This window comes from Mesocricetus auratus, unplaced genomic scaffold, assembly GCF_017639785.1.
Source record: "Mesocricetus auratus isolate SY011 unplaced genomic scaffold, BCM_Maur_2.0 Super-Scaffold_100019, whole genome shotgun sequence".
Lineage (NCBI taxonomy): Eukaryota > Metazoa > Chordata > Mammalia > Rodentia > Cricetidae > Mesocricetus > Mesocricetus auratus.
This window is the reverse complement of record NW_024429200.1, coordinates 3,530,542-3,544,644: the sequence shown is the minus strand read 5'-3', so window position 1 is coordinate 3,544,644 and position 14,103 is coordinate 3,530,542. Positions and strand designations below refer to the sequence as shown.

Here is a 14,103-nt window from a genome sequence, read left to right as displayed (position 1 = left end):
TCTGTTTGCATTTAAGAAAATACTCTATCATCTATCCTGTCTTTGTGAGTCTAAAGTTTTATATCTAATTTACCTTTTATAATAACTAAGGAAAACTATAAAACTGTAACTGTCTTTAACTCCATCAAAGACCCCAGAAAGATATATTACCTAAGTAAAGAGGAAATACATTGTAAGCAGCTTCCAAAATCCTATAAATGACAGAGACATCTGGATGCCTGGACAGCCACCTAAAGTTCCTCTGCAATGTTGGTGCATTCATCTGTAGTCTATAGGCCTAGAGTGTCTGACAGACTTCTCAGTGAAGCAGGGAATTTACGTCAGTTGCTTTCTTCTGTGTCCTGCAGAATGCCTGGCAGTTTCCTCTGTGAAGCAGACACCCTGAAGGACTCTCCTGTCTTGTTGAGCAGTCATGTTCTTGTGGGTCCTACATGTCCAGTTTATACACCATACAGTGAATCATTCCAGGCAACAGCAGTTTCTTGCCCACTTGGTTAGCTTTTACCATAAAGAAAACAAACTCCACATTGAGTTTCTTCAATGCCCATCATCTTCTCTGAAGTAGATCGGTGTTACCAGGAGCAGACATCTCATTTTCATGAGAAGCCTAAGTGTTTGTTTTTTTTGTTTTTTTTTCCAGACAGGGTTTCTCTGTGGATTTGGAGGCTGTCCTGGAACTCGCTCTTGTAGACCAGGCTGGAATTAAAGGTGTGTGCCACCACTACCCGGCTGAGAAGCCTAAGTTTTTAAACCATTTTAAATGTCTTTGAAGTGTTTGCAGATTTATCCATCTGAAATATATCTCTGTATATCTAGAAAACCTAACTAATATGACTATAAGTTTGACTATTATAGATAACTATTAATCTGTATTTCTTAAGTATACATTACATTTTTAAATCCTGCTGACTACACCAGAGCAAATGTGAGTTTACTTCCTACTCCAGCTTTTTCGGTTCTCAAGTAGCACCCCAGGCCACACCCTAAGGCCGGTCCCCCAAAGCTATTGGAGGAAGGAATTCCCACAACAATCTCAGTCTCCAATAGGTTGTAGATGTGAGAGCAGAAAGGCTGGATCAAAAGGACCATGCAAAGGGATCTAAGAATTCATGCTATATACATTTATGGTATACGTGAGTCTTTAGGGCTGTTCAGGGTGGTATGCAAAGGAATTCAGCTATGACTATGCTACTTCACCCAAATTATTAATAAGAATTTAGGTCTTGTTTGTTTTTTGAAACAGGGTTTCTCTGTATCCGTTTTGGAGGCTGTCCTGGAACTCACTCTGTAGAACTGGCTGGTCTCGAACTCACAGAGCTCCGCCTGCCTCTGCCGCCCGAGTGCTGGGATTAAAGGCGTGCACCACCAATGCCCGACTAATTTTACAGTTTCTAATTGTGTGTGTGTTGAAGGATCAACCTGCTATCCTATAGTAAAGACAAACTCAGTCTCCAGTAGATTGTAGATTTGTCAGTATACCTCTGTTTCTCAAAGATTGGGCTATTCCCCACTTGTAACCTTAACTACAAACAGTTTTGTGCTTCCTGTTCCAGGAATGGCAATCATGTCTTTGTTTCAAAAAGTTGTTTATTATTGTTTTGCAATCCTACCTAAAAGGTTATATGATCACCTTGTTATGACTACCTGTTATTATGCCCACCTTGCAACCATGTCTGTTTCAGGTGGTAAAACCAACTTGTTATTCCTTTTTATGCTTACATTCTGCTTCTGTAACCACGTCTATTTTGCCTGCCAAATCCTCCATTTGGAAACCCATAGGCCAGAGCTCTATGAAAAATATGTTTTCTTCACATCTAATGCTCTGGAAGCCCGCCTTAGGGAGAGATAGCCCGTGTACACGAACAAACTTGCTTTAATTAATTGCTTGCTTTAACTAATTAGGCAGAGATGATTTGGATCTGTGGTCTTTCTCCTCCCATCTTTGGGAATAACAGTGTCTTGAGAAAATGTTTTTGTATCACTTCTGCCTCCAAACTATCCGTCTGTTCAGAGGATATCAGCAGAAAACAGAGGGAAAACTGCCAGACAGCGGGGGACTGCGGAATTCCAGTTAGACAAGACGGAAGTGGTCACAAGAAACTTGCATCTGAAATACACTTCCAAATTGCAATAGTAATTTTAAGTCGCCTTTTCCTAAACGGCATTCCTAAGCAGAGACACAACCACATTTTCATCCTCAGCACAAACGAGGATCTGCTCCATTTAGAGGAACATCTCTTCTTCCAGCCCCGGAAACGCACGGAACCACGTAGCTGAGGGCTCTGATTCTCTGCCGGGCTCTTGTCACCAGAGGACCAGCCGCCTGGCGGCGTTGCCGTGGAGACGGAGCTGGCAGTGTGGATGTGGCAACTCGCCTGGGCACAGCCTTTGCTGACGGTCTGCTGCAGGGGCTCACAGGACCGACGCCAATATGGTTAGTGGCTCTGAATATTAAGGGATGGGGGGCTTCGGATAGGTTTTTCCCCGGGCTTAGAGTTCCCAGCACACTACTGGATAGAACCTAAGTGTGTCTGCAGAGGGCGATCCCCTTATTCCTCCAGTGTTTCCACCGGGGCTAGCGAGGGATGCAGAGAAAAATGCCTCGATGCTCCCTTCCCTCCTGCTTCTCCATTTCCCGACACCAGATCCGCTTGTGGACTGGTAACAAGAGCCAGGGAAGGATGAGATGGTAGGAGCTGCGGGAATTGTTCGTGTCTTGTGGACAAGTAGTTGGAAGTAGCTATTTGGTTCTCCTTCAGAGGCGATGGCCCTTTTGATAAAACGCGTCTTTAAAAAGTATCTGAACAGACTTACTAGTATTCGTTGATAAGGAATTGGCTTGTGGATCACAGAGCTGTTACTCTCGATTAAAAAAAAAAGACTTTTGAGTTGAACCGTCTTTGCCGTTTGTTTTACAGATGCTTTCAAGGGCCAAACCCGCCGTGGGCGGCGAGTCACCGCACACCGACAAAAGAAAGAAGAAAGGTAGGAAAATTCCAAAACTAGAGGATCTGCTTTCGCAAAGAGATTTCACCGGCGCCATTACCCTATTGGAGGTAATGTCCAAAGAAGGGTTCCTTTTAAGTCTGGTGAATGTCGGGGTGAATGCTGGTTACTATGCTATTGGTATAGGTGGGTACATTCTGGGGAATCCGTGTAAATATAGCCAGACACATATTCCAGATTGCAAGTTAACTATAAACCTGATAAAATATTTTAAAAATTTGGACTGGAGAGACGGCTCCACAGTTAAGAGCACTGGCTCAGCCGGACGGTGTACATGCCTTTAATCCCAGCACTTGGGAAGCAGAGACAGGCGGATCTCAGCGAGTTCGAGGCTAGCCTGGTCTACAAAGCGAGTTGCAGGACGGCCAGAGCTGTTACACAGAGAAACCCTGTCTTGAAAAAAACAAAAAACAAAAAAACAAACCCAAACAAAACCTGCTCTTCCCGAGGATCTCGATTCCCAATACCTATATGTCTGCTCACAATCGTTAGTAACTCCAGTGCCAGGGGGTCCAAGGTCTTCTGACCTCCTTCAACACCAGGAACACACATGGTGCATAGAAATAAATGAAGATGCCAGATGGTGGTAGTGCATGCCTTATTATTATTATTATTATTATTATTATTATTTTTATAGTGCATGCCTTTAATCCCAGCACTCAGGTGGATCTCTTTGAGTTTAAGACCAGCCTGGTCTGCAGAGTGAGTTCCAGGATAGGCTCCAAAGCTACACAGATAAACCCAGTCTCAAAAAACAAAACAAAACAAAAAGATAGATGAAGACAAAACACTCATACACTTAAAACTAGCTTTTTTTTCTGGTCCCACAGACGGTGGATCTAACCTAAAAATACAGCATTACACATGATAAATGTCAGTTCACACATTGTCATAATTCCTGAGTGATTTATAACTTCTTTCTATTTATGGTATTTTGCTTGAAAAATTAAGTGATTGTACCGTGTTTATTTTTAAAATGTTGTAAACCCGTAGAGCTTTTCAGCTCTGCGTGTCAGGGTCATCTCTTTCTAGGGCTGGGGGTCAAGCTCAGGGCATCAAGGAAGCAATTATGCCGCAGATCTACACCCCAGCTCAGCCGCAGCGTGTAGAGCTCACCTCTTACTATTGGAGTGCCAGGATAGTCGCTCAGATGTTTGTATTCCCAGGCTAGTGGTTTACCTATGTGAATTCCCTAGGTCTGCTGTGGCGTTCGGGAGGGCGGGCACATTTCGGGTGGGTGGTTTCAGGAGTGCCTCTGGCAGAAGCTGCCCTGGGAGACTGGGCTGGGGACGCTGGCATGAAAAGCGGATGGGAGGGGTTGTGAAGGGTGCCCCAGAGAATAGAGCCCCGACAGCACGGTCTGGTTGTGCTGTGCTGCAGCCTGTTACAGTATTGCGTTTTCCACTCGCCCTTTAATGCAAATCTATAGTTACACATCTCTGAAACTGTCGATAATAGTTGCTTTGATTAGCTTTATGTATGTTGCTCAGTATTCCATGCCCCCCAATCCTGAGTGTCTCGCTAGTGCTTTGATATTGAGTCCAATTGTTTGGCTTTGCTGTGTCAACTCATCTCTTGCAGTAGGAGAGCTGACTTCTGGCAGTGAAAATCAGAGGACTGAATATCATATACATTTCTATTGTTTTTTAAGACAGGCTGGTCTCAAACTCAGAAATCCACCTGCCTCTGCCTCCCAAATACTGGAATTAAAGGTGTGCATCACCTACTTGACTACGTGTCTGTGTTTTGAAAAGGGTTCATAAAATGACGTGTGGAGTTGTGTCTGCATGTGGGTATGTGGGCCTGGATGCAGGTGCCATAAGAACTGGACCCCCTGCAGCTAGGGTGACAGGAAGTCGTGTGCTGCCTTATGAGGGTTTCGGGAACTGCACTCGGGTCCTCTAGAAGAGCAGCAGCAAAAGCACATGTACACATAATCAAAAATAAAATACCAGCCGGGTGTTGGTTGCGCACGTCTTTAATCCTAGCACTCGGGAGGCAGAGGCAGGTGAATCTCTGTGAGTTCGAGGCCAGCCTGGTCTACAGAGCGAGTTCCAGGACAGCCTCCAAAACAATACAGAGAAACCCTGTCTTGAAAAACCAAAATAAAATAAAATACCTGGGCTGATGAAAACAAAGCAAAATCAAAACAATACAAAACAAAAAAGCTTAGGGAGAAAGGGTTTTTTCAGCTCATAATTCCAAGTGACTATCCATACTGAGGGAAGGGAGCGCAGAAATCTGAAGGCAGACCTGCTTACAATTCTATACAGTATTACTTCTGTCTAAGGAATTTGCTTTTCAACCAAAGAGGCACTGTATGTTGGTTTATTTGTTTGAGACAAGGTCTCTATGTAGACCAGGCTGGCCTTAAACAGTAGAGCAGGCTGGGTGCAGAACATGATGCCACCACAGCAGACTGGTCTTGAATTCACAGAGTTCCACCTGCTTCTGCCTCCTGAGTGCTGGGATTAAGGTTGTCACCCAGCTAAGAATGTACCGCTATGCCCAGCTCCCTAAATTGTTTTGCTCAGGTATTTATCAGAACAGTGGAAATGAAACTAGAATGAGTGGTAATTGAGAATCCTTCTCAATCCTTCCTCGCAAGTAAAACTTATCTTTTGTCAGGCGAGGAATTCCTAAGTTTTTGTAGTGGACACAAACTAGACTATCTTCTGTACACCTTTAACTCAGTTAGTCTTTAAGCTAGCCTCATGGGATAATAGAATGAATGTCTTCAGAGGAGGGTAATGAACTATTAATATGCATGTGTGGTAACGGGATAAAAGTTAAGTGTAATATTAAATGCAGCAAAACCCAGTGGTGGGATCCTAGACTTTGGAGGCAGACGTGACTTTAATCCCTATTCCGACAGCGACAGGGACTGACCGTGTGATCTCAGAACCATTGCGTGGCCCCTACCCTTCCGTCATTTAGCTTTAAATATTTTTTGTTTTTGAGACAGGGTCTCTCTGTGTAGCCCTGGCTGTCGTGGAACTATCTCTGTAGATCAGGCTGGTCTCGAACTCACAGAGATCCTCCTGCCTCTGCCTCCCAAGTGCTGGGATTAAAGGTGTGCGCCACCACCACCGCCACCACCACCACCACATGACTGGCTTCAAATGTTTTACATAATTCTTGCACATCATCCAGAGTTACTAAATAACTCACATACTTTGTGGAATAAGGTGCTAGCAAACACAGAAAAACAAATCCAGCATGTGACATTAGGTAACTGCTGACTCCTGTCAGTGGAGGCTTCATTGAACTGCACATTGTTTGACTTTTTTTATTCAGAAGTTTATCAGTCACTCAGCATAGCTTAAAAAAAATAAAACGAATAACAGAGCTGGAGAGATGGCTTAGTGATTAGCGGTTAAGATCATGGGCTGCTCTTCCAGAGGAGTGGGTTCAAATCCTAGCATCTACAAGACAGCTAATGACAGCTTTCTGTAACTCCAAGATCTGGCACTCTCACACAGACATACATACAGACAAAACACCAATGCACTTAAAAATAAATAAATTATTGGCCGGGCGTTGGTGGCACACACCTTTAATCCCAGCACTTGGGAGGCAGAGACAGGCAGATCACTGTGAGTTCGAGACCAGCCTGGTCTACTGAGTGAGTTCCAGGACAGGCTCCAAAACAATACAGAGAAACCCTGTCTCGAAAAACCAAAAAAAAAAAAAAAAAAAAAAAGTAAATAAATTATTAAAAATATTTACTATTAAAATCTTTTTTCGTGTTGTTTTTTTTTTCATGACATTTAATAAGAAGTTCAAGCGCCATGTTGGGGAGCAAGAAGAGGATACTAATTTGTGGATTGGATACTGTGCTTTTCACCTGGGTGACTACAAGAGCGCTTTGGAGGTTAGTGAAAAAGGAATCACATGGTGTTTAAAATGACATTATATGGCACGCACTCATGGTAACAGCAGAAGGAAATAATGCAGATGAAAACAAAGTACAAAGAAAGAAATTGCTCTGTCTTCCCCAATCCTACGTCTTTTAATGAAGGCCCCACTGACCCTTCTTAATGTGCTGATTCAGAGAGCGGTGGGGAATGGTGGCAGCACACCTGTAATATTGTGGGGATCTCTCTGGAGTAAGCACTGTGGAAGACAGGAGATGCCACTGGTGGGCTGAAGCCAGAAAGCTTCTGGAAGACTTTCATCGCAGGTCCAGTTTGTGTCTTCATTTCATACTCGCTGTAAGATTTTATAGACACTGCAGCGACGGCCAGTGATGGGCTGCAGCCCATGATCCCAGCTGTGCGGGTGACGTCATAAGTGGCAGATAGCAGCACTAGCCATGCTTTAAGTAAATATTGGAATGGTCTTTTCTTCCTCATTCTACTTGAATATGAAGTGGATGGGGAGATACATGAAGGGGGGCGTGTTTACAGAGGTATGCAGTGGGAAGTCAGGACGTAGGCTAGAGGAAGAGGTGGGGGAGCCAATGGAAATGCTTTCGGGAAATCTGCTAGCTTGTAAGTTAGTTAGAAAAATAATGAGACAAATATTGTGCTCAGTTTCACACTTTGCTGTATAACATAAGCTAAAATACTTGTATAAAACCCATAAAACAAACAAATAAAAAACCCCATAGAACAAAGAGCATGTGTAATAGCCTTCCAATATGGTTGAATATTTAATATGTTTGTTAGGATTATTTTTGTATAATGGAAGTTATTATTATGAAATGTGTAAATAGAACCCAAAAAGTAACTATGAGAATGGGGAGAATTTTCATGTGTGGACTGGCATGTGCGTCTGAATCTTACTTGCCCTTCAGTTCTATGTAACTAGAGTGTCTGTAGCACGTTAGTATGTGAACTAGAGCGTCTGTAGCACGTTAGTATGTAACTAGAGTGTCTGTAGCACGTTAGTATTAGCGCAAGGCTGAGCCCAGGGCCCCTGCATGTCCGGTGAGCATTCTGTCCCTGAGCTATGCCTCTGCATTTCATATTTCTTCTAAATGTTTTTAGGGTTACTTACTTTACTTTATGGATAGGAGTGCTTTGCCTGCATGCCTGTATGTGAACCAGGTACAAACCTGGAAGCTGCAGGGTCCAGAAGAGGACATCGGGTCTCCTGGACCTGGAGTTACAGATGATTGTAAGCCATCCCGTGGGTGCTGGGATTCGAACCTGTGTCCTCTGCAAGAACAGTCAGTGCTCTTAGAGCCATCTCTTCAGAAGCCCCATCTCTCTGCCTTTTTTAAGTTAGCAAGAAATATTTTAGTTGTTTTAATTTCTGAAGGTTTCAAAAACATATTAAAAATGAGGGGGAAACAAAATGTAAATTCTGTGTACAAGAACCCTGTCTGGGTATAATTACATGTGAGCCTAACCGATTCTGGCAGAGAGTGGCGGAGGAGATGCAGGATTCTCAAAGTGTAGCCTGCTCTATCAGTGAGCGTTCATCTTCCACGGTAGACAATCAACAATTGCTTACTGTCAGTCGAGGCCCTCAATTATTGTCTGTTTCAGGAATATGAAAATGCAACAAAGGAGGAAAACTGCAACCCAGACATGTGGGTAAACTTGGCCTGCACCTACTTTTTTCTTGGGTTGAAGATGCTGGGTTGAAAGGTAAAACGGGCTTTTTATATATTATTTTTGCTGTAATGTCTCTGTCCACTGTATAACTCCTATTCTTTTATAATCAGTTTTTGCTTTTGTACCTGTTTTTAATCTTTGCTTCTAAAGTGGGTGTCTTATAATATATATCTTTTCTTTCTTTCTTTCTTTTTTTGGTTTTTCACAACAGGGTGTTTCTGTGTAGTTTTGGAGCCTGTCCTGTAACTCACTCTGTAGATCTCTGAGTTCAAGTCCAGCTTGGTCTACATAATAAGTTCCAGGATCGCCAGGGCTACACCCCCATCAAAATAGATTGTTAGGGAAAATGAATTATGGGTAGAATTATATTCCTATTTATAAGACTTACCCCATTTAAAAAAGAAACTGGGGAACTTGAAACCATTCTTATTTTGTACCACATTTTTTCATATATGCTAGTGTATTTTTCCGTATGTGATCACCATGTCCTTTAGAGTACTGTCTGTTTCTAAGAGTTTGTATTGAGAAGACTGTTAGGCACAGAAAGGTCTCACAGCAGCCAGCTTCGTTTCCATACATACATACATACATACACACATACAAACATATACATACATACACACATACATACGTACACACATACATACATACACACATATATAATACACACATGCATACATACACACATTCATACACACATATACATACATACATACACACATATATAATACACACATACATACACACACATATACATAATACATACACACACACATACACACATCTTTTTCGTACACTGAAGTATGATTTGGGTCTGTGAAAGGGATACAGAATTGGTTGTCCGGAACAAACACTGGAACTTGAGAGGTGTTAGCCTTCTTTTCTTGGGTGCCTGTTTAAGGGTGGCACTTGTGGAAGACGATCCCTGGGAAATAGTGGACTGGTGTTTAGGAAAACATGACGCTGTGATTCTGGGATTAGCAGTGTGGGAGTCTAACTCTGGAAAAGGAGGTTGTGGGAGGGATTGAGAAAGAGCACTGAAGTGACTGAAGTGTCTGCAGGTGGGCTGCAAGGTGACATGCAGTTCCGCGTGTGAGCAGCACAGAGGCGGGCTGCAACGTGGGTGGGGAGCGTGGGCTGCACCGTGCGTTGGGAGCGTGGGCTGCGTGTGTGTGGGAGCGTTGGCTGCACCGTGTGTGTGGAGCGTTGTGCTGTGGGACGGACACCATGGTAGTGTCCAGTAGAAGTGTGCAGAGCAGAGCGTTAGAACAACCCCGTCTGCCTCCTGTCACCGCTGCTCCTGCGGGTGGGGACAGACTTTATTCTAGCAAACACACACATCCAGGTGGATAAGGGTTTGGGGCCACCCACCAGAGTCTCATCTTACTCTGGCAATGTACCAGCTTTCATAGACTATTGATTTATTTTTTTTATTTTATGTGAGTGCTTTGCCTGCATGTGCTCTTGGAGGCCAGAAGAGGGCACCAGATCTCCTGGATCAGGACTCATGGACGGTTGTGAGCTTGTGAGTGTTTGGAACTGAACCCGGGTCCTCTGCAAGAGCAGCAAGTGCTCTTAACCTCTGAGCCAGCTCTCCAGACCAACTGTTGAATTCTTTATCAAGAACATGGTTCTTTTTCTTTCAGCTCCAAAGAGCCGGCTGCAGAACCGCCTGCTGTTCCATCTGGCTCACAAGGTACTCATGTTCTCATCCCGCATGGCTTGCTTTAGAATCCGTTTCCTCTTCTTCCTCTTGCCAGCAATGAGGAAAGCATTTCTCTAGACTTTTCTGTTCATGTTACTAAATTGTTTTACAGAAAGTTAGTCAAGTCACAAACAGGCAGCATATAAAAGTATACTTAGTGCATTTAAAACTTTTACAATGTAATTATTATTCACCGTTAGTAATATGGCACGAGGTGCGACCTTTAGCAGGTCCTGCAGTGGGAGAGGGCCATGGACAGATGTAGACCTACAGACAAAACTTGTGTGGAGATTTATTAGTGGATAGACAAAAGAGACAAGAGAGAAAGAGAGAGACAGAGAGAGACAGAGACAGAGAGCTGCCTCCTCAGAGAAGAGAGGAGAGAGAGAGTAGGTGGAGTTTTACCTGATAGAGACCTCTGCACCTGCATATAGAACTTGAGAGAGCTGCCTCCTCAGAGAAGAGAGAGAGAGAGACAGAGACACAGAGAAAGAGAGAGAGAGAGAGCTGCCTCCTCAGAGAAGAGAGGAGAGAGAGAGTAGGTGGAGTTTTACCTGATAGAGACCTCTGCACCTGCATATAGAACTTGTCATGCGCAGAGGCACTGTGCCAAGTTCCCAAGGGGCGTGGCCAGGTCTGCCTGGATTATTACAATAACTTTACAGTGTTAAGAATTAAACCCAGGGCCGGGCAGTGTTGGCACATGCCTTTAATCCCAGCACTTGGAGGATCTCTTCAAGGGCAGGCTGATCTAGAGAGTGAGTTCCAGGACAGCCAAGGTTACACAGAGAAACCCTGTCTCAAAAAACAAACAAACAAACAAAAAAAGCAAAAACAAAAACAAAAGACCAACACTGATAGTTACATGTTGATACTATGGCAAAACAAAGCACAATTTAGAAAAAAATCCAATGATGGAAGAAATTAAGAGGAAAATGATGGGAAGTTACAATCATTAATGTACATTATCCAAACAATGGAGCGAACCAAAATATAAGTAAGGACACAACAGAACCTTTTTTTTTCTTAAATTTATTAGTCATTTTTAGTTAGGGTATATACTTGTGGAGTGACCCACTTCTTTGTTAATAAAATGAGCTTAAACGTAAGTCTAGGATATAGGTATTAAAACAGCCTGCCTATAATTTCAAAGCATTAGTGTAGGCTTATATATTTGGGTGCCTAGTCATCAGGGAGTGGCGCTATGTGAAAGGGATTAGGAGGTATTGGAATTCATGGGGCCTTGTGGAAGGAAGTCTGCCACCGGGAGTGGGCTCTGAGGTTTCAGTATTGCCAGGCACAATATTAGGATGTAGCTTTTAGCTAATTGTCCATTACTATGTCTGCCTACACACTGCCATGCTTCTTATCATGATGATAATGAATTAAACCTCTGAAACTATAAGCTAGCCTCCAATTAAATGCTTTCTTTTACAAGAGCTGACTTGGTCCTGGTGTCTTTTGCCAGCAATGGAACAGTAACTAAAACAAGTTGTTGCCAGGCGTTGGTGGCGCACGCCTTAAATCCCAGCACTCGGGAGGCAGAGGCAGGCGGATCTCTGTGAGTTTGAGGCCAAGCTGGACCGACAGCCTCCAAAACAGAGAAACCCTGTCTCGTAAAAACAAAAAACAAAAAAAAAAACAAAAAACAAGTTGTTAATGTTTTTAAGTATCCCACCTATCTTAATTAATTGGTCTAGCTTGAGACCTTTAGGGGGAGGCTCTAGGAATTGTATTTTATATTCTTGTATGTAGGCTAAATCCCATGACAGGGCTAACAAAAATATTCCTTTGGTTTTGGGTATTCCCTTTAACACTGGTTAGTACCCAGCTTTGTCTAGAAAGGAGTTCTGGGTTACTGACTAAGGCAGAAAACAAAGCCTTGGAAAGAAAGTTAATGTGTTCGTGTGTCGCATTAAGAGTTGCTGGGCATCTGGACGCTTATCTGACATATTAGGGTAATGTTTTGATCCGGGGTCTTAGGTAGCAGCTTAGGGTAGCCATCCCTGGAGCTGAAGACCCAGTCTTTCTTTAGAAGGTGGGACACAGGGGTTTATCTCCTTGAAGAGGAGCAGGGCCCTGCTTCTTGCACCCTACTGTCTTAGTCACTGATCTACTGCTGTGAAGAGATACCACAGCCAAGGCAATTTTGGAAAATACAGCATTTTGTTGGGGGTTTCCTGCAGGTTCCCAGTGAGTTTGTGGTCATCATGGGGAAGGCAGGCAGGCATGGCACTGCGACCAGTAGCTGAGAGCTTTACATCCTGATCCGTGGCAGCAGGCAGACAAAGTCCCGGCTTGGGTTTGTGAAACCTCAAAGCTCACCTCTAGTGTCTCATCCATTCCAAAGCCACACCTACTCCAACAAGGCCACACCTCTGAATCCTTCCCAATCAGTTTCAGTGAGTGAGGACTGAGCATTCAGACATGAGCCACCACGCCCACTGAAGGCGGTTCTCTTTTAGTCCCTGGTCTTTGAAACAGTTCCTCTAAAAGAAGATTTCAGGAGGCAGGAGAGAAGGTACCGCTGGTAAGAACACCTGCTGCCTTTAGTTCCCAGCACCCGAGAACTAAAGTCTGTACTCTAGTTCCTGAGGGTCCAGTGTCCTCCTTTGTCCTCCATGGGCACCGAATGCACATACATACATGCTGGGAAACACCCTTACATATAAAACTAACATGCATACATGCTGGGAAACACCCATACATATAAAACTAACATGCATACATGCTGGGAAACACCCATACATATATAACATGCATACATGCTAGGAAACACCCTTACATATAAAATTAACATGCATACATGCTGGGAAACACCCTTACATACAAAAGTAACACAAATGAACCTTTTAAAAATAAAAAAAGATTTGAAACACCAGGAAGGGGTGAATAGTCTATATATCAGGAGTTACACACAAAATATGTCAGTTCAATCCCACGTATAAACAAAGGCAGTTGCTATTTATAACACCTTTTTTCCATCTTGGGACAGAGTTTCTCTGTGTAGCTTTGACTGTCATGGAACTCACTCAGTAGACTACCCCCTCATAACTACCCCATACTTCTAATAAAATAAACATAAAAGTTGAATTCTCGCCGGGTGGTGGTGGCGCACGCCTTTAATCCCAGCACTCGGGAGGCAGAGGCAGGCAGATCTCTGTGAGTTTTAAATTTCCTGTTCTGGGTGTTTTATCTTCTCTTCAGTTACCACAGGTGTGATTTTTGTTTTAGGCTGTGAGAATTCAACTTTTTTTTTTTGGTTTTATGAGACAGGGTTTCTCTGTATTGTTTTGGAGGCTGTCAGTCCAGCCCGGCCTCAATAAGGATAATATCATCTCCAATGGATAAAAAATTGACTCTTACGAGAAGGTGAAAAAATACTCAACTTATATAAAATCATACTCATTTTAAATAAACACACAAAGAGTTATCAGTAAACATGTCAGTATATAAATTTTCTGGAAAATTGGGAGGAAAAGTAAAAAAAGGCTCCTTACAAAGAAGGCATGGTAGCCGGGCGTTGGTGGCACACACCTTAAATCCCAGCACTCAGGAGGCAGAGACAGGCAGATCTCTGAGTTCGAGGCCGGGCTGGACCGACAACCTCCAAAACAATACAGAGAAACCCTGTCTCGTAAAATCGTAAAACCAAAAAAAAAAAAAAAAGAGTACTGGCTCCTTTTCCAGAGTACCCAAGTTCAAGTCTCACCACCATATGGGAGCTCATAACATATGTAACTCCTCCTCTAAGGAAGGTGATGCCCTCTTTTGGCCTCCACAGATACCAGACACACATATGGTACACATACTTGTAAGCAAAACCCC

The 14,103-nt window shown here is 43.3% G+C and overlaps 1 protein-coding gene across 1 annotated transcript in view; it reads left to right on the top strand.

Moving 5' to 3' along the window:
* The first annotated feature begins 2,308 nt into the window (after window positions 1-2,308).
* Window positions 2,309-14,103, top strand: part of Ttc26 (tetratricopeptide repeat domain 26) — a 31,068-nt gene continuing 19,273 nt past the window's right edge. Inside the window, exons 1-5 of the mRNA XM_040728469.1 lie at window positions 2,309-2,434; window positions 2,919-3,056; window positions 6,785-6,880; window positions 8,502-8,597; window positions 10,157-10,266. Of these exons, the coding sequence (XP_040584403.1) occupies window positions 2,432-2,434; window positions 2,919-3,056; window positions 6,785-6,880; window positions 8,502-8,597; window positions 10,157-10,266 (443 nt within the window). The 5' untranslated portion in view covers window positions 2,309-2,431. The remainder of the gene's footprint in view (window positions 2,435-2,918; window positions 3,057-6,784; window positions 6,881-8,501; window positions 8,598-10,156; window positions 10,267-14,103) is intronic.